General features: G+C 45.9%; 1 protein-coding gene across 4 annotated transcripts in view; it reads left to right on the top strand.

Annotated features, from left to right (window-relative positions):
* Positions 1-21608, top strand: part of Ldlrad3 (low density lipoprotein receptor class A domain containing 3) — a 234752-nt gene that overhangs the window by 36000 nt on the left and 177144 nt on the right. For 2 of the 4 annotated variants that reach the window (XM_076929338.1, XM_076929337.1), the window contains exon 1: positions 2948-3038. The exons of the other annotated variants lie outside the window; for them this stretch is intronic. In XM_076929338.1, the coding sequence (XP_076785453.1) occupies positions 2963-3038 (76 nt within the window). In that variant the 5' untranslated portion in view covers positions 2948-2962. Of the gene's footprint in view, positions 1-2947; positions 3039-21608 lie in introns of those variants that run through there. 4 annotated transcript variants of the gene reach the window in all.

Genomic DNA, 21608 nt, shown 5'->3' with positions numbered 1-21608 from the left:
ACATTTTAGTACAATCATGTACTACAGGATTGGGGAGTGGGATGGGGGCTTCTTCTGAGGGGCAGAGAGAGTCAGGTCCATAAACGGTTCTGGTGTTTGTGTGGTGTGACTAGGGAAGAGTGACTAGGAACTTCTAGGCCTCTAGAAGTTAGGAGCTGGTTCAGATCTGCTCCAGCCTCTAGGGTCTGAGAGGCCATTGCTGATTTGTTTGTTTTTCCCAGTGTCTCCCCCACCCCCCAAATCAACTTGACACAAGCTAGGGTCAGCAGAGAAGAAAACCTTAATTGAGAAGATACAGCCATAAGACTGGCCTGTAAGCAAACCTATGGGGCATATCCTTAATGATTGATATGGAAGGATCCCTCCGTGGGTAGACGGTCCTAAGGGGTATAAGAAAGCAAACTGAGCAAGCCAGGGGGAGCGAGCCAGTAACCAGTGTTCCTCTGTGACCTTGCTTAAGTTCCCGCCTACAGGTTCCTGCTTGCGTTCCTGCCCTGACTTCCGTCAGTGATGGACTGTGATATGGAAGTGTAAGATGAAATGAGCGGAGCAATAGAAACCAGCAGGGGCATTTCTTGTGCTGAGAGACACCCACAACAGATTCGGTGTCTTTGTTCGTGACTCCATTATGAGTGTAGCACTAGTAATGGACCGAACTCAGAGAGGCCAACACCTTTGCTTAGTTAGGAGTTTGGGCTGAGGTTTGTAAGTGGGGTGGAGAGAGAAGGACTGGGAGTCTGCAGGTTTGGCCCACAGCAAGGTTACCTTCAGAACTAAAAGGAAAAGCCCACATTGCCTGATTTTTGCTGACAGCCAGTCTGCAGGGTTTCTGTTGGGCATTGATCGTGTCCTCTGATGAAGGATAAATGTCTTCTCTGTCTGACTAATTGGAAGGGCCTGGGACAGGAGTGCACAGAAGGAATAAAGGCAGCAAACACAGATGTTTAATGACCAAAACAATACGGATTGGATTAAAAGAGGCAGACTCAACCAAAGTGTGCCATCTTCTTTGAACTCCCAGTATGTCAGCACAGCCCCTAACCCACTGTTGACCTCTGAGTTCAGTCCTTGTTTCTCCACGTGCTCCCTATTTATCTGTGGAAGCACCTATATGTGCTTCATCACTTGTCAAATGACAACAGTCATGTGTTTGCCCTATAAACAGATGGACAGCTGAAAACAAGGTAGTGAACAGAGCAATTGATCAATATCATAGGCTCAAGAAAATAACAAATATGTTTATGATTAAGTGGTAGAAACTCCCATTTTTTGGATCAAAAATCTAAGGCTTATGCCACTAGCCATAGGGTTGCAGTAATATTATGGACTATGCTGAGGGCAACCTGGGCATCTGTTTGGGGTTTGAAGGTCTTTTCTTGAAGGAAGTTGGCTCCTCTTGGTTACTGGGACCCCGATCAGTGTTTGCCTATGTTAGTGTATTATTTCCAAGCTTTCGTCCTTCACCTTCCATGTCCCCTTTCCTGGAATAACTGAGGCCAAAGAGATGTTTTCCATTGTTCTGCCTGTCCAAACTGCTGTTACATACTTGCTATATGTGCTCGCCTTTTTTTTTTTTTTTATTATTCTCAATGTCAGTGAATATAATCTCTCATAGCAGATAAAGGCTTCCTCTCCCCATGTCTGATGCTTGGGAACCATCCTGGGGCATGAAATGCCGAAGCGCAGAACATGTAGCTCAGCACCAGACTGACTCTATAAGGCCTTTGCCCTGTCTCCTTTTAGACGTGGAGAATTCCCTTTTTGTCAGGATTGTCTGTGTACCTGTGCGTGATGACTCAGAGCCTAGTGATGAGACCCAGTGAAACAACAACAACAAGCCAAGCAGCAATCCCAGAATGAGCCCCCGAGGGCCATCAGCCTTGGCTAGGACCTTTTGGGCTCCAGAGAGGCCAGAGATGGGTCTGAAGGGGCTCTTCGGTTTGTAAGTGAGCTGATAGCTAATGGGCTTTGGTCTGGTGGCTGTCTTTGGACGCTGTGTAGTAGTAGTCATAGAAATTTAAAGGAGACTCATTACTGGAGCAGTTATTGCTTTTGTTCAGAATGGCTCATCCCAGTCAGGCCCTATTAAATACAGCAATTTAACTGACACTTAGTGTCTTTAGGGGGATGAATTATCCTTTGGCCTGGTCACCTCCACTTTGAAATTTGATCATTGGTGCAGCGTGGGGAGAGCTGTTCAGGCTGATGCATTTGCTCGTGTGAGCCCGCTACAGTCCTTCATTCAGCACACGTTTAATGGGAACCACAGCTACACGCTACACTGAGTGGAGCTCTCATTTCTGATGAAAATGAAGCCAGCCTGGACCCTGCACTGAGGGAGCTCATTGACTTAATTCAGTCAGAAAATATTGATTGGCACCTACTGTGTGTAAAACCTGGGCTTGGTATTGCTCAAGAGGATGATGGCAGGTTGTTGCTGTTCCTAGTCTCCTTACAGTCTTTATGGAATACAGATGTGAGGTGAATTGCCTGGGTCCAGCTTGGAACCGAGTACACATCCTAAGGGGCACTGGGAATGCAGGTCAACGAAAGAATGGTTGGATTCAGGGGCAGGATGGGACACTTTGTTGTGGAAGTGACTTAGTGAACCTTGTAGGATATCATTTGTTGTGATGATGGGTGAATGAGGACAGGGGCTGGCACAAGGGATGGCTCAGAGCCCTATGTGAAGCAGGCACAGTGTAAGTGACTATGCTCCCCTGCAGCTGTTAGCACTAGGTTTGTCAGGCCCAAGGGAGAGTTGGCTTTTGAAGTGCTGGAACTAGTTTGCCCAGTACTTGAGGACTGAGTGTTCTAGCTGGTCCCTCCCCATTTGGAAACAGGCTGAGAAAAGAGATTAGAGTTGAATGGAGATTGGATCAAGACTGGAGGGGTTGATATTCCCCAGACTTGAACACCAGTGGGTAGAAATCCGGATTCTCCACATGTAAATATCTGTGGTATGGCTAACTCTCAAGTGAGGCTGACATTCAGAAGGATCCTGTGGAAGAGTTCTCTCAGCAGTGGGCTCCACACAGGTATAACTGGGCAGTTCTTTCAGCAAATGCTTTGTTAATTTAGTAATGGGGGAAATGATTTTTTCTAAATTCTCTGCCTGTGTTGAGTTACTGTATGCTGGTTCTGTGATAACTGTCACCTTCATTAAAATTCTAAAAGAATAACATTTATTTACATCCTCGTTGTTTGTTTAGAAAATAGATTTAGATGGAAAGAAAATAAAAATCACTAGTAATTGCACCACTCAGTTAAAGTTTGACAGGCTGCCCTTTTTGTCATGTTTGATATTTGTATGAATGTGTGTGTAGTTTTTAATGTCCATTTTCCAGTTTACTAGAGCCAGCACTTTTCTATTTATGAAAACATTTCTAACTGGGGATGGGGCGCAGTAGTAGGGTCCTTCTGTAGTTGGCACACAGCTCTAAATTGTATCCCCAGTTATTTTTAAGGCATGCACATACATGTACATGCGCGCGCACGCACGCACACACGCACGCACACAGAGCGGGGGGTGTGTGGGATTTTTCCCCAGTCTTCTTGGCCAATGTAATTCTCAGGTTTCTCTTCTACAGTCTCTATTGTGAAGATAATTGGTTTCCCAGTTGTCTTCTAACCAGGAGCTATGTTCTAATACTAGTTCAGTTTTTTGTGCTACACAGTTCAGTGAGTCTCCTGAGTGGACCTCCCCTTCTTTCTGGGGGGCGCTTTGCCAACTCATCCAAATCTACTTTAATGGCCATATTGAATTCAGTCCAGCCGACGCTCTAGAATTTATTTACTCACTCCCCAAAACTGGGCTTTCATTTCTGAGTTTTAGTTTTTGTGAGTGGTATCGTGGTAGCACATTTGTAGCTCTAGCTGGTGGACACTTCGGGCATTTCTTCAGATTCAAAGGGATTGCAGAAGCCGCGTACATCCATTTCTGCCCCCAAGGACCAAGTGGCTCTCAACAGACACACACTCAGCACGGAGTCCTGTAGAGCGTGCATCTGTGTGGTCCCTTCTGGTGGGGAGTCAGTACTCCATGATTCTGTGGCTGTTGCTCTCCCATCAGCAGAGGAGCACAGGAAATCTTTTAGAAGTCCCCAGGGTCCACATGATCTCTACTGGGTGTTTTTTCTGTCTCTCTAGGGTCTCATTGGATCTTTCTCAGCCTCTCTTGTGGCTCGCACTGGGGAGGAGCCTGTTGGTGTCTTCCCTGCTTTAGGCAGCATAGACAATGTATTGAAAGGTCAGAATCCAGATGAACAGGCCCCAGGGAGATGGCTCCATTGTTAAAGTACTTGCCTTGCAAGCATAGGAACTAGAATTTTATTACCAGAATCTATGTAAAAAAGCCAGGCACGGTGACTCCTAGTGCTGGGATATACAGACAGACAGATCCTAGGACTCAGTGGCCAGGTAGCCTAACAAGTGAGCCACAGGCCAAAAAGGGAGATTACACTTTTTTTGAGGCACGACCCTAGAGATTGATTGTCCTTTAACTTCCACATGCAGAAGCACCTGTACCACCATGTACACAGACATGTGAGCGCGCGCATGCGCACGTGTACACACACACACACACACACACACACACAAAAGAAAGAAGAAACACAGACAAACTGCTTCAAATTGATTTTCATCCTGGCTTGCTAAGGCCTGGCCAGGGCCCAAGAGACCTCACCTAACATACTGTTTCCAACTTTCTGGTAGATAAGAATTAGGGACCACCTAAATAGTAAGGGGGCACTTGGGTCACCATTTGAAGGCACATCACAAATTATTAAGAATGACTTGCCTTATAACAGCGCCAACTTCATTTATTAGTTTTCTTTTGCAGAGCAACCATGTTGGGTTACCATCACATTTTTGTTAGGTGAAACCATACCCAATTCCAATTAACACAAAGAATGTGCAATTTCCTGAAGTCAGGATTGAGGTCATAACCCTGAGTGCTCAAGAGTTCCAAGTGTAATTAATCCATCAAATTATGATTACAAAGAGGAAATACCCTATCAATATCCAATGTGCTGAGAGGTTCACCTGCTGGTGACTGATCATTCTGAATAGCCACGTCCCGTCTGAGTGGATTGGACTGGTGTGTGTGGTGCCTCGTAGGTGTGAGTCCTGCCTGTTCTGGAACTGGGCAGCTTCCCTTCTGATACCCTATTTCTGTTGAAATATGAAGCACATGTAGGCTGTGGTGGTAATAGCTTCTGTTCCTTCCATGTCACCTGTGCTTCCTACTGAAGTCCAAACTTCTTCATCCACAGGGATGTTGATCTTCCAAAAGGTGGGGGGTAGGATGGAGAAGGAGAGAGAAGAGGGACAGAAGAGGGGAAACAGAAGGGACAGATAAGGGAGAGAGATGAGGGGAAGGAAGAGAGAAGAGGAAAGATGGGAGGGGAGAGAGGAAGGAAGAGGAGAGAGTAAGAAGGGGAGAGATAGGAGGGATGGAAAAGAGGAGAAAGGGAGACGAGGAAGGAGGAGGCAAGAGAGTGTGAACATATGAATGTGTTGGTCATATTTCATAGAATATTGCCACATACTGCTTCTTGGAGAAAATGGCTTATCTTTAGTGTCATTGTCCCTATTTTATGGGGTCATGCTCCTGAGATGGATCATCCTATAGCTTCCCTTTGGCAATAGAGGGTAGGACCCCTGGTTATGGTCCTATTACTTTACAGCTATTGATAGAGATAATTCCAACAAAGTAGAAAGTAAAATGGAAACGCAATTTAAACAACCCCTGTGTCCACTCTAGATGGGACCAGGTAATGGCCTTCTCTCACCCCATCCTGCTACAAATAGGAGGCAGGGACCTGGTAATTCATCCCCATGGTAATTTACATCTGACCCCAGCAGTTGATTTTGTTTAATCCTTTTATTTTCCCCTAAACCACATAGTGAGAACTCACAGATTAGGGAGAAGAGCTGAGAGTTTTGGAGGCATGTGCAAATGGGATAATATGTTGGACCTACCACTTTCTAATGGGAGGAACCTGACTTTTCTCACTGTGGTTTTCCCATCTTATACCAGGGGTATAAGATGCCTCCAGAGTTGTTCTGTATGTTAAATGGGCATCCTTGGTGACAGTCCTCAGCTGTGTGCCCAGAACAGACACGGTGAATTGTTGGATGCATTTGCCCTGGTGTTTTTCTGCCTCTCCTACTCCTAGGGGCATCTGGGGCCAAGCTGCCCCTCTGGATACTGAAGCTGCTTGCCACACAGAACCTGGCTTTCATGGTTCTCTGGTTATATGATCTTGGGTGACTTATTTAGCTTTTGTTTCCTCCTGGGTGACCTTGCCACTGTTTCCTTCCTCCTTCATAAGGTGGAATCATATGAAGATATTGGTGAAGACTCCTGTGTACTTAGCCTAGCACCCAGCATGTGGACAGTGCTAGGTTGTTGGGTTAAATCTGCCCTGATCCCATGCCTCCTGTTCTCACTTTTGGCTGTATCTGCTTTGCCACAGCTGGCAACACCCCATTCTTGTATAGGAAACAAATCTTTCAGCCTTGCAGGAAAGAAGTTTCTGATGTTTCTGCCACCCCTAGTTGAATGCTGTGCCCATCATCCCACAATAGGGCTTGATTTAGGTCATTCTATCTTCAACCACACACAATGGGCATTTCTGACTCTTACAATCCACAGGGAGAAAGTTAACAATTCTAATTCCAAGAGCTCTGGGAAGACCCACTCACTCAGCAGGCATTATTTATTTATGCTTTAATCTTTGTAGATTACTCCAGGTTGCTTGATGCTCTCCAGAAAGCCCCTGAGTAAATGGAAGTTGTGCATACACCCAAAGTAATTAATGCACTTTCTACTAGTGCGGGAACATGTAATTTGCAGGAATGTGTGTCAAGACCCACCCTGCTAAATTTATACCCTGTAATTTGCAACGTTTGCTGGCACCAAATCTGTAGAGCAGTGAGCAGTAAGAGGAACTTACCTGCTTCACAATTATATCTGCTGGCTGGTGTTGCAGGGTTGAGTAACTGAGAGAGAGGAGATTTCAATCACTTAAGTAAATGAGAAGTGGCTCCCTGGGGCCCATCTGAGATGGCCCTCTGGTAGGAAGGCTGGTTAATCATGTTTCCTCTGTGCAGAGTTGAGAGCAAGAAAGGGAAGACTAGAAGGCTTGCGTCCTGAGGCTTTCCGGGGTATAAAGGGGCCTTTGGCTTGAGAGAAGGTTTGTACCTTGTCTTCCCTCAAACAGCCTCCGGGAAAGAAACACATGGGGCTAATCGAACAGAAATGGTTTAATGGAATATTTTATGAGCTGCATCGGCCTTCATCACTGGTTTTGGAGAGAGTCCTGTTAGGTTTTAAAACTGGAAGTCACTTTATAGCATCTGTAGACCAGTGAGTTCTGTGACGTCCTTGTAAGCTTTCTTGGTTGGAGAATCCTGTGGAAGAATCATTGCAGGCTGAAGTGCAGCCTTCTGGTTTTGCCGGGTCCTGGGAGGAAGTTGTGAGCCAGGGCATGGCAGTGTCTACCTGAATCCAGTGTTCTGGAGGCTGAGGCAAGAGGGTTTTGAGTTCCAGGCTACACAGGGCTACATAGCAAGACCCTGTTTCAAAATGAAAACAGAAACAAAATAAAACAAAGCATATGCTAGTTGGGGTTGCCAATACGGAGTTCCGTGGAGGAAGAAACAGAGTTTAGTCAGCCCCAGCTCTGAAGAGTCAGCTCCTTCCGAATGACCTTAGGTACTCTACTGAACCTTCTGTCTTTCCCTCATGTGTGAAGTGGAAGCAGTAGTATCTTTGATTGGACTGGTTATGAATATGAGGTATTTGTAAAGGTACCTGGCACTCAGAAGACACACAGTCAATGGTCCTTTTCAGGAGTGCCATTTACCTTTGGGGAAGGTACCATACTCATCAATTACCAACACCCCTTGGCTACCCAAACCAGGAGTGGAATGGGTAAACAAGGAGTGTAAACCAGGAGTCCCGTATTCTTTGAAAATCCATTTGAGGCTGGAAAACATGGATTCGATTCACACTAGGCTGTGGATGGAAGTGGCCTGTAAAAGTCTGCACCGTCCTTACCTCAGGGCTTTTCTAAGATGCTGGGGGCCTTCTCTAGAGTTGGAAAATAGAGAGAAGGCTTTGGAATCTGGGTTGGGAGAGCCATTTTCTCCCAGAAGATGATCGTGTGCAGCCTTAAATGTTCCTGTTTCCAATGTGGCTTTTGAGACTTGTGTCCAATTCCATGCATAGCTGAGGCTTGGGGAAGAAGGAGTATTTTCTCTGTACATGTGTGTCTGCATCTCCCCCTACTAAATATTTATGGGCTGATGATGGCAACTGGGAAAGACCTATGTTTAACTGACTGAATATTAATAAGCATATTTAAGAGAAGTGAGGTCTTTGTTTTTTAGAGCAATGAATGCATTCCTGTTTGCTGCTCTTCTGCAGGAAGCTGTGCTGTCTGAGGGAGCAGAACTGCCCTGTTTTCCTTATGAGTTTTCCAGCTTGGACTTGGATTTTCTCTGAGGACTTATTTAGGACAACAACAACAACAAAACCAAAACACATGCTTATAGTGATGTTACCCCAGTGGAGATTAGAGCCTTCTCTTGAAATTTTGATTATGAAAATAATATACACTGTGTTTCTGTTTGCTTGAATTGGATGTACTCTTAGTTTCCTTTTTTCTTCAGTGAGTGAAGCACCAGATATTAACACCCCCCCCAACATATATTGTGGTCAAGGTCCTACACACAACTGGGGATCTTAGTCTGGCTTCCCTGTATTCACAAAAATGGACTTTATACTGTGCACATGTCCATGGATTCCCCCAGCTCCCATCTGTGGTGCCTCCCTTTTTCCTTGAGTTTCTGGAGGAGTTAATTTTTTGAAAAATCCCCCTTTCTGCTGAGATGAACCAGGCCTTTTTGTCTCATTAAGTCAGATGCATCTGGGCTATAGTGTGGGGACACTGGTTGGAAGCCACAGACAGGGCTTTTAGATGTTTTCACTGAAGATGGGCATTCTACTGGCTGGCTGTTTGCTGTCTGAAAAGAAGGTTTAGGAAAACAGCACAAACAAAACCAACCACTGGGGTCTGAATTCACGTCCTCCAGACAAGCAGGAGCAAGAGTAGGTGGGGGAAACGTGGACCTGGGGGTGGAGGGAAGGGCTGCCGGCTTGCCAGGCTAGCTATACCATGTGCCAACTTGGTATAGCAGGGAGGAACTCTGTCTCAAAACTAAGATGAAGAGAGAGCAACCTAGGAAGATATCAGATCCTATACTACCTCTGGCCTTCACATGGATGTGCACTGGCAAACACACATACACATGGATGGGGGCGGGGGTGAGGAGCGACCCTTTGCCAAAGGTTTATGTTGAATGGTATTAAATGAAATTAAACTCCTTAGGCATGAATGGGCCTGTCCACTATCCCACTGACACCCAAGCTATGCCTCATAAATTGGGGTGGTACAGTTGATATGCAAAACTGTTCTATAATTGACTTTTTAAAAATTTGAGGCATTTAATCCATGCAGAAAATGCTACAGGTCACTTCCCCTTATCCACGAGTTCCACTACCAACATCATGGATTATTATTGTAGAAATCTTAGAGCACAAGGAATCAGTGTTCATGAAGATTATTTTCTTTGTCTTAAGACCTAACCAATTTGCCGAGCAGTGGTGACACATGCCTTTAATCCCAGCACTTGGGAGGCAGAGGCAGGTAGATTTCTGAGTTCGAGGCCAGCCTGGTCTACAGACTGAGTTCCAGGACAGCCAAGACTACACAGAGAAACCCTGTCTTGGGAAAAAAAAAAAAAAAGACCTAACCAATTCTTTTCTAGAAATGCAGACTGCCTATCAGGAGTTTAGAGCTTTGCGTACATAGCCACTTACTAAAACCCAATTCTACCCTTTGCTTCTTTCTTGTTTTCCTTTGGGCTTTAAGAATTCCAAGGAACCAGCCTGGGAGCACATAGGGATGGACCTTTGATGAACTCTTTGATTCTCAGATAGATGGCTCCAGCTGTACATGTAGGGGAGGATGGCCTTGTCGGGCATAGGTGGGAGAGGAGATCCTTGGTCCCATGAAGGCTTGACACTGAGTGTGGGGGAATTCGAGGGTGGGGAGTGGGAGGGGGGGAGGTGGGGGCACATCCTCATAGAAGCAGGAGGAGGGGGGATGGGATAGGGGTTTCCTGGTCAGGAGTATGTATGGGGTAAGGGGATAACATCTGAAATGTAAACAAAATATCCAATAAAAAAATTAAAAAAAAAGAAAAAAAAAGAATTCCAAGGAAGTTGCTCCAAAGGTCGAGTAGCGTGCTCAGGCCTCGCACCTTGTCTTCACAGGAGAGGAAAGGATGTTGTCCACTCTAGTGTAGGCGTTTGGTTCACAGCTGCTAAAATCTGAAGCCTGGGGTGGCCCCTTGAACCACTGGTGGCACTTGGGATTGCTCACCCCTTCTGAGATGCTGAAGCGAAGCAGACAGGGCAGCACTAGTCTGAGTAGAACACAACTGAGTGGGTCCGCTGCCAAGAATGCCATCTGCTGTCTCCCAAAGGCGAAGATTGATGACGCTTGTCTCTGCCTTCAATAAATAGTCAGAGAGACTAAATATATTCGTTTATTTTAAGTTTGACCAGCCTTTCATAACATTTCTTGTTAGACAGGGAATTTATGTTGGGGTGATTAAAATAAGGCCCAACTCTTTGATTCTCAGATAGATGGCTAACATTTTTTAGTAGCTTCCCAATTCTATTCCTTCAGTGTGCTTCTGAGTTTCTCTCTGTGTGGGACAACTGAGCTAATCTACATGAGGGATTGCACTTTTGGCATATCCCTGCTCCAGAGCTGATGTACATTTCTCATTGTGTATAAGGCAAGGTTTAAACTCCATCCTCTGGCTTGCAAAGCCTTTCCAGGCTGCCAGCCCTCATCAGGACCATTCAGCCATTTGCTGTCATGACTCTACTTACCTCAGTATTTCCTCTGGAATAAGATTTTTGTTTTACTCAACCTACAAACCTAGGCAGGTTGCAAACTATTCCATGAAGCATTCAGTGCTAGACCCTCTGTAATAAATGTCTCCCTCCTTAGTAATCTCGATATTTCTCTTGGTTCTCTTTTCTGTGTCACTTAGGACTTCTGATGTTTATGAATGCTTAGGACTCTTCAGTCAGGTTTTTCTTGTGCTTTCTCCTGGGTTCCCTGCAGCCTCCTGGCACTAGGTTTATAGAAAATCCCTTTGGGGGGGGGGGGTAACGAGTCAGTTCATTGAATGAATATGTGCTCTAAAACAGAGCCAGTGACTTAGAAGGTCAACCACGGTGCCTCTAGAGGCTGAGCTATCTTGCTGGTCCCTGTTGGTGTGCTACCTGTAGACCCTTGAGTGATGGCATCTCACTGTCATCCTTATGGCATGGTATGGCAGCTGCAGCCTGGCTCCCTAGCTGTGGCACAAGAACTTGGGCATTAGCCACAGTTGTTTTTAATTAGAAATGTTTAATAATGCCTTTTTGTTACTGCTGCCCTTGAACATGGTTCTTATTATTGATTTTAGTTAGTCAACCTAGACTCATTTAGTCTCTATTCTAAAGCTGTTAGAGGTTAGCAACCTTTAGTGATATATCTTCACTTCAAGATGTGAATGTCTGGGGATCTTGAAACTAAAAACAAAACAAAAACTAGATTTAAAAACATTAGGAAGAAAAGAAACCCCGGTGTTTGCACGCAAAGGCTGGGGAGTTCAGGCAATGTTTACATTCTAATTTTCCACTGCTGTTCTGAAGTTATTTGCTAGTCTTGAAAAAAAATTAAAAAAAAAAAGAAAATCTATTATGTATAAATTATGTATAAATCATCTTACCCAAAGATGATTATGCCAGATCTCATTAAAGAGAAAAATATTATTCTTATTATTTTCGGGAGAAATTCTGATGAATACTATTTTCTCAATGTTTTCCTGTTTTCTTATTTTGTCTTTCTAGTAGTGAGCCTGAATATAGTAGTGAGTGGAGGTTTGGTGAAAGCAAATCATTCTCTGCTCCTTCCTAGAAAGCAGGTCTCCTGGCCTCCCAGCAGCTCATTAATGGGAGACTAGGAGATATGGATGTCTGTCTCTGACGGTGATGTTTCACAAAATCTATTCCCCTTTTCCTTCTGTTCAGTAGCTGAGGGACTGATGGTGTAGCCTGAAGGCTTGCCCCACAGTTTGGAGTAGTCTCGTACTGAGGGGCATTGCAGGAGAGAGTGGCCAAGGTGGGGTGAGCGTGGGGCATCACGTCTACATTGAAGACAGTTAAAAAGCCTGTTGCTGGCACCCTCTCCCTTAAGGCTCTCCTGGCATGCTTTGTGGACCTCATAGTTGCTGCTGGACTGTGCCCCTGGGACTCTGGGACTGGAGGAGTGTAGTCTGAGGTGCCTTTTCCACCCACACCTTTCCTCCTCCCTGCTGGCGGAAGCTGAGCTTTGAGTGGCCTTTCCGTGTTTACCCAGGTCGGTTTACTGGGGTGGGCGAGGTGGGTGGAGACTGAGTGGCTCTGGGCTGAAGTTGGAACAGAGGCTGTTTGTTTTGTGGGAACACAGAAACTGATCTGAAAGGGGGAGGGGTAGAGACAGAGAGGGAGAGATGGAGAGGGGCAGGGGTCTATGTACCCCAGTCGCCTTTATCCACAAATTTACTTTCTGTTACCTACAGTCAACTGAAGTCTGAGAAAGTTACACAGAAAATTCCAGAAGCAAACAATTCCTCAGTCTGAATGGCATGCTGTTTTGCATAGCGTGATGAAATCCATCCTGCCTTAGTAAATATCAACTCTCTGACAGATAGTAGGGAGCAAAGAACCTTCTCTGGAGGCATAGGAGATTTTAGGGAGGTGATACATGACTTGGGGGAACAGATGGATTGGTCTGAGGGGAAAATGATAGCCTGGGTCAAAGCCGCTTTACACTCTGGTGGAGTGAGCAGCAGTCTCCCTTGGTTGAGACAATACCTGGGGAAGGAGTTCACAACAATTGAGAATTTTCCAGACGATTCAGGTGATGGAAAGTTCTTCTCTGCATGTGCCCCTCCCGAGTTGTGCCCAGTTTGAAATCCAATGTAGGCTATCATGTCTAATCTCCAAGAGGATCCATGCTGAGTGTCCTGTCTCCCTGCTCATACCGTAGCAGCCAGCCTTCTGGGCTTTGTGTGTTTGTTTCACACAGGGCCTCATTATGTGGCCATTGCTGGCCTGGAACTTTGTGTTAAGACTAGCCTGGCTTTGATCTCTTAGAGATCTGCCTGCTTTTGCTTCCCACAGGCTGGATTAAAGGCGTGTGCCACAGCACATCTGGCTTACTGGACATGCTGCTGTGGTACTGCAGGGTTTGTGTTAGGGTTTGGTACTGTCTGTGGTCACAGCTCCTCTCCAGGGCTTCTAGAACACATCTCTCAGGGTAAGGATAGGGTCTTCTCTGCTGAATAATGATGAATAGTGTTAAGCACCCGTTATGTCTTTAATGGGCTGTTGTGACATCATCAAGGCAAATCAATGATGGTCTCTGTTGTATCCAGGAGCAGCAGTGGCTGGGGAAGTGAGTGGTACCTGTAGGGGTGTCACAAGACTCTCTTGCTTGGGTAGCCTTCTTCATTTCTTTTCTCCTTTAACACCGATGCCACTGATCCTGAAGCCTGGCTGCCCATCTGAGCTCATCCTCCCCCCCTGGAGTTGAAGTTTCTTTCCTCAAGCCTCTGGGCAGCAGTGACAGCTTGACACTGCCTTTTTGAAGGAGTGATTGTGATAAGAGAGAATGAGTAAAGCCCTATTAGATTTCTGACTGGGCCTCAGGCAGAATCAGGGGTCTTTTGCCCAGTCTGTGGGTTCATGGACTATAAACCATTCCAGATTGTTCTTCTCTCTGTGTAGTTCTCTTTTTCTTTCTTTCTTTTTTTTCTTTTTTGGGGTGTGTGTGTGTTTGCCAAAGACAACAACAAAAAGCTTTATGTAACAGAAGGAGAACTTCCAAATTCACCCCATGGAAAAGTTCAATGTAGCCCCTGTAAGATTTAGAATAACCAAGCATCACCCCAAGAGAGCTTAAGGATTGAGCTTGGGCTGTAACTGGAGCTGGAGCTTACCTCTAAGAGCGGCATCCCCACCTGTGACTTGGATTCATTTGGAATGAAATGGAACACATCTACCCTCAACCTTTCTGAATGTCCTCTGTAGTTTGATTCAGCTTGCTTCAGTGGAATTGGGGCCTTGAGCCAGGCTTGAGACATCAGCATGCTTGGGGTTTATCAGGGTGTGGCTGATGCCATTTTGGTGTTCAGAGTCAGACTGCTTTGAGTGTTAGGAAAAATGAGCGAATCGATTAAAAATAAATCCTGAACATGCCATTCCTTTCTGCAGGCTGCCCGTTCCCACCGGATCCACACATCATGTGCTGTGGCATGTGACATGGTGTGATGTGGACTGTGGACTGTTAGCGGTTCAGGCTGTGGATGTAAGGAGGGAGGCTGTCCACTGGGAGTGATGGAGACCTTGTCTGAGAGTCAGCTGTGCTGGTCAAACAATGTGTTCCTTTATTTCTTTATTTTCTCAAGTAAATATTGTTTTAGAAATGTGTCCTGTATTGGTTGGGCACAGTTGTCAAATGCAGAGATCTGTACATTTTCAAGAAGTAAACACAGCTGGGGGCCAGGGCCCAGGTCAAGAAATAGAGCACCCAACAACACCCTAACACCCCAGGGAGCCCCACACCACGCTTGTACCCCACCACTGACCCAACTTCCAACACCACAGATAATTTTTTTTTTCTGCTGCTGAATGGGCAAGAATACCTCTTTTCACTCCATGTTAGAAGGCTCTCATTTCCAGAAGGCCAATTGTGGGATGACCCTCCACCCACTTGGGTTTCGAGGACAACCCATCTTGGCAAGCACACACCTCAGCAGCCTTGGGCTCCAGTCTCTGGCATCCTTGCTTCAGGCGCCCTTGAATGAGCTCTTCTGTCTTCCAGCAGGAATCGTGGCCTGAGGCCACCTGGAAGACCCAGTACCCTGGAAACAGGAGTCCAGAGCAGGCTATAATTGTGGGCTTATAGAGAGTGCCAGGAAGGCTTGGAGAGACATTCTGCATTCTCCACACAGGACAGATTAAATTTATAAGCTTTAATGAGACTCACAGTTCCTGTATTGCCATCTCACAGTCCCACCTTGGCTGGCTAAGTTTTACCTCAGGCACCAAAGGGTGGGGTTCATGTTAGGGGTGGGGCTGGCAAGGGGTGGGGCCACCTGAGGCCAAGGGAGAGTTCATGAGCCCTCCCTTTCATAACTGACTAAGGAAGAGCCATCCATAACCTCCACCCAAAGATTCCCTGGTGCTTTCCATTTGTAGGTTAAGTCAGTATTGGGATTGTGAATTCTGTATCTATGGCACATACCTCTTTCCCCAACTTCCCGACTTTCTCAGATTTTAAGATTTTTTTTTTAATATTTTGTAATTTGATAAATTGGATGACTTTTTTTTTTAACTTTTGTTTCTTGACACCCCTGCTCCCAGCTTTGATATGAACCATGCTGTTTAGCCTCTTCTTGATCATCTTGGATGCTCTTATTGGTCCTCCAGATATATTCCCTATGCTGACATGTTAAGGAATCACTTTTGAAAACTGGATGCCAGTGGAGATCTGCACACATCCTAAGGGCCCTCAAGGACTTCTCCACAGTCATTGTTCTAGACCTTGATGATCTTAGTGTCAGTTAAGCTACATTTGAGTTAAAACACCTTGTTAGAGACTACCAGACGGGGCCTGTGCTAAACATATTGTCTTGCAGATTGCTTTCTCTCTCTGACCATATTATAGACCGTGCCCCAGATCGATGTGTTCAGGTTTCCAGGTTCTTCCTAAAGGCTGCTCCATGTTAGTACTGATTTGTGATTGACTGTTCATCACCCTTATTGTTGTAAAGAAACAAGTTTTGATTTTCACAAATAATATTGTGAGGAAAAAGGAAGCGAACACCATCTTCTGTGTGTTTCTGCCTGCACAAACGTGTCCCCAGGGAGAGGTGTCTAGGTGTGGAAAGGGAGGGAGGGAGACAAACTGGGTGGATGCTGTTGGATCCTGTTCCCTTGTCTTGTGGCCCAGGAAGCTTGACCAGTTGGTCAGTCCTATTCCCACCTGGAGTAGGCCAAAACCAGTTTCCTCACACCCATGTCAGTCCCTTAGTTATAGAGATCATTATGTTGTTTAAAGAGTGACAGTTTTACTTGGCTCTGTTTAACTGTGAGACTGTAGCTCTTTGTCCTCTCCCGCCTCTCCTTGGCCGTGTGTGTGTGTGTGTGTGTGTGTGTGTGTGTGTGTGTACATGGAAATAGAGGCCCAAGGTTGATGTTAGGAATTATCTTTCACTGCTCCTCCACTGTATATTGAAGTCAAATCCCTCACTGAAACACAGAACTCATTATGGCAAGTCTTGCAGGCCAGCTTGCTCTGGAGACTTTCCTGTCTCTGCTTTCTGAGATGGGAATTGCAGGCAGACGGCTTGTCCACCTGGAGCTTTCTCAGGTTCTGAGATCCAGACTCAGTCCTCACACTCGTCTGGCCAGCACACTGACACTGAGCAACCCTCCCCAGTCCTCAGCCTTTTCTCTCGCTGTCAGTCGTGCCGTGGTCACTCACTCCCTTTACTCATTTTCTTCTGGTTCGTTTGCAGTTTGCTTACAGTTTTTTTTTTTTTTTTTTTTAATGCCTTTAGAAAAAAAATCATTGGCATCCTTGCCTTGAAAGTTCTATAAAAGATCAAGTTGCCCTTATTTCTGGCACTAGTTGAAGGCTTTGGTTCTCTGCTTTGTTTTTATTTAATTAGGTGAAATTTTTCCTTTTGGCTGCAGCATCCTGGCTGTCTGTAAATGCATTATCAGCTTGCAGCACGGAGTGGGTCGTGATGTGAGGTGGGTAGTGAGCTGTGCCAGGCTGGGGCGGGAGCCTGCTGGAGCTGATTCCTGACAGGGTGCAGCGAGACCCAGTCCCTTAAAAACCGTGGCCCTTCGTGTGGTTAGTTAGCATCAAGGCACACTGACTCAAGGAGGGAGGTGGGGGGGAGTGCTCGGGCTGCATGAGGCTCTGCATCAACATGCTCCCGGATTCTGTTGGCTTCCTTCATGCCATCCAGCTCCCTTAATAATCCTCTCGGCAAGTTCCCATGGAGCCAGTCCTTGTCACGTCCAGAGCATGTGAAGAGCTGCCTCTTTCTGTACTGGTAAACGGCCTGGGCTCCTTCCTAGTTAAGTGGATGCAAGGGCTGAAAAAAAAAAAACTGGCCTAGCTGGGAACTCAGTCCCAACACTGCTGTAGCCGTGGATGACAAAGGCCAGCTCCAGTTCGTACTTCATTTCTGCCAGGCCACCTCATCACCCCCAGTAGCACAGGCTTGTTGTTCTGCTCTGGATGAGAGTCCCAGCCCCAAATGCCACTGGGCTGCAGCTGTCACTACTCCCTAGATACAGAGGGAAACAAATATCGGCCAAGGGTAGGGTGCTGATGGTTGGGGATTTCCCATGGGTGCAGGGGATTGGCCTCACTATGGATGGACCTGCAGACTTAGCTGAGGGGTTGTCACAATCCAAGGCTCTTGGAAACACAGGGCTAACTCTCAGGGTTGTGTCATTGATTGGACATGTGTGAACCTGGCTTGTCTTCCCAGCACGAGGAGCTGACCTTGACTTCTGTGAGCTGGCTTTGTGAGGATGGGCGTTCACAGAAGGTTGAACTTGATCTGGATAGCAGTGTCAGGTAATACTGACAGCCCACATCATTCTGTGTCCGTGCCAGGAACTCTGGAGACAAGCTCTCACCTGCTAATGTTGAGCTGCCTCTGATCTTTGACTTTGAGCCTCGAAGAATTATTAGCTTGCACTTAAGCTAATCTAGAGGTGGAACCTGTTTTGTAGAAAATCTCAGGATCCATGAACTTCTCAGGAGATAGAATAATAATATGATTTTTTTCTTAGTAAGCAAGTTCGGATCAAGTTATTATTATAATATCTAAGCATGAAGGAATTTTTTCGAGTTCCATAAATCTTAAATTACGTACAAATGTGGAAATCGGCCTAACTTATGAGAATAATCCACAAGATGTTTGGTGGCATGCATTTTATAATATAGTGTAAGGAAGCAACTGACAGAATTTTTACCCACCCACCCTCACATTCATCTGTTCCTTTTCCCCACCCTCAACTCCTTTAAATTTTCTATCTGAGGCCAGGGTTACATTAGGACACAGGCCTTTCTGTTGTATAGAAGCTGCTGTGGTGCTGAGGGGGCAGCTGAACAACAGACTGTTTATGGAGTATTGTATGCGAAGCAGCAGAAGCTCGAATAAGTTGAAAGGACTAGGTGGGTATGCAAACTGGCCTGGGAGACCAGGGAGGAAGTCTTTGGAGAGGTGGGTTACCTACAACACAGAAGGAGATCCTGCACTGACCTCAGAGTCTCCTGGCCTTACCCTTCAGGGGATGGAACTATGGGACTTTTGCAAACATTGGTTGAAGTGGTGAGGTTTGTTCTAGGCTTCAAACTAGAACAGTCTGAGAAATAGAGGGAGGGAGGTTGCAGGTAATGAGGGAAGGATTTGTTCTAGGGTTGTGGGAAGCAAGGATAGAGAGGAAAGATGTGGAGATATCACCTGCTGACCCGGCAAGGGTTGGATGGGAGGAGGAGCTTAGAGAAAACTAGGGTTCTGTTTTAGATGTGGTAAACAGATGCTGGGAAGGAGATATGTTTGGTGGTAAGGGATGGAACCGTGAAGCTTAGGTACAGGATCGAGTTGTCAGGAGAACAGTTTAGCCAGACACTGTGGTACCAAGTTGAGGTTTCTCCTTGGAGGTCAAACTCAGTAAGAGGACAAAGTAGCTTAAACAGATAGGAAGCCATCTGTTGATTGTGCCAAAAGAAACAGAACCCCAAGACTGTTGAGGGGTGGGTAGAAGAAGCTGCTTCCAAGGATGTATGAGGGATGTGGGGAAACAGGAGGTATACTGGGGGTGGGTGGGTGTAACCTTAGACAGAAGGGCTGATCCAGGTGCCCCAGTGTAGGGGAACTTTGCACATAGACCAGGCAGGCATGGTGACTCACATCTGTAATCCCTGCATTCCTGCTGAGAGGCAGGAGGGTTGAGTTTTGAAGCCATCTTGGGCCATAGAGTGAGACTCTACCTCCAGAGCAATAAAGTAATTGTTAGGCTTGGTTGCTGGGAGGCCACTGGTGACCCTGTAAGGATGGTTGAGGGTCAGAACCAGCTAATGCTGGGGACTGAAGAGAGAGGGACCTGTAGGCTGGCATTCTTCTTGGAGGTGAATCATGGTCTCAGTGTTCACCAAGCCTTTTGACTTCTTGCCAGTGCCTTCATTCTGAACTGTTCCCATTAGCAGAGATCAATGCAGTAGCCAGAGACCAGGAGCTACACAGTGGGGCATGCTATTGAATTTATTGAAAAATCATTTCTTAATGAACAGCTCGCTTTGCCCGCTCTCTCATCTCACCTAGAACGATTCCATTGTATTCAGTGTGGGGTGAATCCTTGTGCAGTTCAGATCACCCGTCTTCTAATTACTAATCATGTAGCTACATTATAGTAGTATGCCTAGGGAAATGACATATTATGCATCTACATGACACTTGGTTTTTATAGACTAGTAACTCTTTAATAGGGAATAATAATACCTTTAAGAAGTGCGCCGTGGTTAATCTTATGGCCTCTATCTGTGTGTTTTCATAAAATGGATGAAAACCTGGAAGTTTCCATTAAATTTTTTCCTTTATTACTTGTGGAGCTTGTTAGGTTCAAGTTTTGATCTGTTTCCCTTTTGTAAATGGGTAAACTAAGACATGTCAAAGCTGATCCCTGGGATTGGATGAAACGGTATTGGCATTTAGGGCTGGTGGGCTATCATGTGTCTAGGATGTAAAGAACTTTGTAGTCTTAGTTTTCTTTCCTTTTGTCTTCCCTCCCTCCCTTCCTCCCTCCCTTTTTCTTTCCTTTCCTCTCCCTCTCTCTCTTTCTCTCCCTCCCTTCTTCCCTCCCTCCCTCCCTTTCTTTCAAGATAACGGTTCACTGTGGAACCTAGGCCACTTTCTAGCTCATGCTCTTTGCAGGGATTACATGTCCATAGCCAGCCCTCCTTAATTTTAAACTTTGTTTTCAGGGTGGTCATAATCCACCTTCCACAGACTGAAAAGCCCAAACAGGTTCCTCCCAGGGTTTCAGCGCCCTGACTCATCAGGTCTGACATGTCTCTTGCACAGGTAAATTGCTCTGAGAGCTGCAGTCCTCGAGGACTCCCACAGTAAGTACTGCTTAGCCCTCCCGCTCTCAGAATGTCCCAACAGCATTCCCTCAGTTAATTCCTCATGATGGAGGGCCTCTTGTCAGCTCAGTGGGAAGGGAGGGTGCGTCGTGAGCAGACTGTAGAAGCGGGATGGACTGGTTTAATGGATTAAGCTACTTAAGAATATTTAAGAAGACACATTGGTTAATAGGCATTCTACCCTCGCTTGGCAGTAGTGGGATGGCTCTTTTTTTTCTTCTTCCCCTGGCAGAGTTCCTCTCCTAATAGGAAGTGATAAGACAAACAATTGTTCATTTACTGAGATTTGATGGAAGGTGGTGGGTAAGTCAAGTGAACTGGAGAGACCCTTGGATCCCTAGGGATTGGGAGGCAGGTCTGGCTCCTGGCCCTCTGGATAGATTGTCTCTGGTTGCAGGGCTACATAGGACCTGTCATCTCTAGACAGCAGAGGCCAGGACTAGGTCTCCCCAGTAGCCAGGAACCTGGTGTTTTTGGCGAGCTTTGGCCTGTATTTCAGCAGGCTGGTTCTCTGTTGCTCTGTGTTAGAGAGGAGGAAGGATCCAGAAATTTTAAATGCTAAATAATACGTCTGGAATAGGGAGATGGTGTACATTTGTCCAGTGTTGGGTACATACCCACAAGAACAAAGAGGGGATGTGTTAAGGGTAGAAAAATGACTAAGACATGGCCTGCCAGTGCCTTGCTTTATACATGGGGAAACTAAGGCTTAGCTTTCAGAAACAATGGCAGACACTTGGGAACAATGATGATCATGTTGTAGTCTAACTCAAGATGGCTGGGAATGTTTTGCTTCTGTGTAATGAGGCCAGCTAGCCTTTTAGCTCCCAGAGATCCTCTTGTCTCTGCCTCCCATCTTGTTGTGGGCCCATCGAAATTACAGATGCATATTATACCTGTTCTTAACAGTTGAACTTTGGTCCTCATGTCTTCACTGTAAGCTCTGCCTGTGGAGCCATCTCCCGAGCCAGAGGGCTCTTGATTTCTTAGGAAATTCCTGAGTGTCTAGATGATCTCCTGAGGGAAAGATCTAAGTGATATTGTGTTAAATAGCCCCAATTCCAGCAGACATTCCCTTGTTGGGGCTATTCCCCTTTTAGAGGGCATGGATCAGAAAGGGACATGACCTCCTCTAAATAACTGCAGAAGTACCAGCACTCTGGGAAGAGTGAGTGAGAATGAATGGCAGAAAGAAGGAGTAACAAATATGGCACCTGCTGTTGTGCATTCTTTATCGTCTGCTTATGTTCTGTTAAC

This window comes from Arvicanthis niloticus, chromosome 2 (genome assembly GCF_011762505.2).
Source record: "Arvicanthis niloticus isolate mArvNil1 chromosome 2, mArvNil1.pat.X, whole genome shotgun sequence".
In the NCBI taxonomy this organism is placed as follows: domain Eukaryota; kingdom Metazoa; phylum Chordata; class Mammalia; order Rodentia; family Muridae; genus Arvicanthis; species Arvicanthis niloticus.
This window is presented reverse-complemented; position numbering and strand designations above follow the sequence as displayed.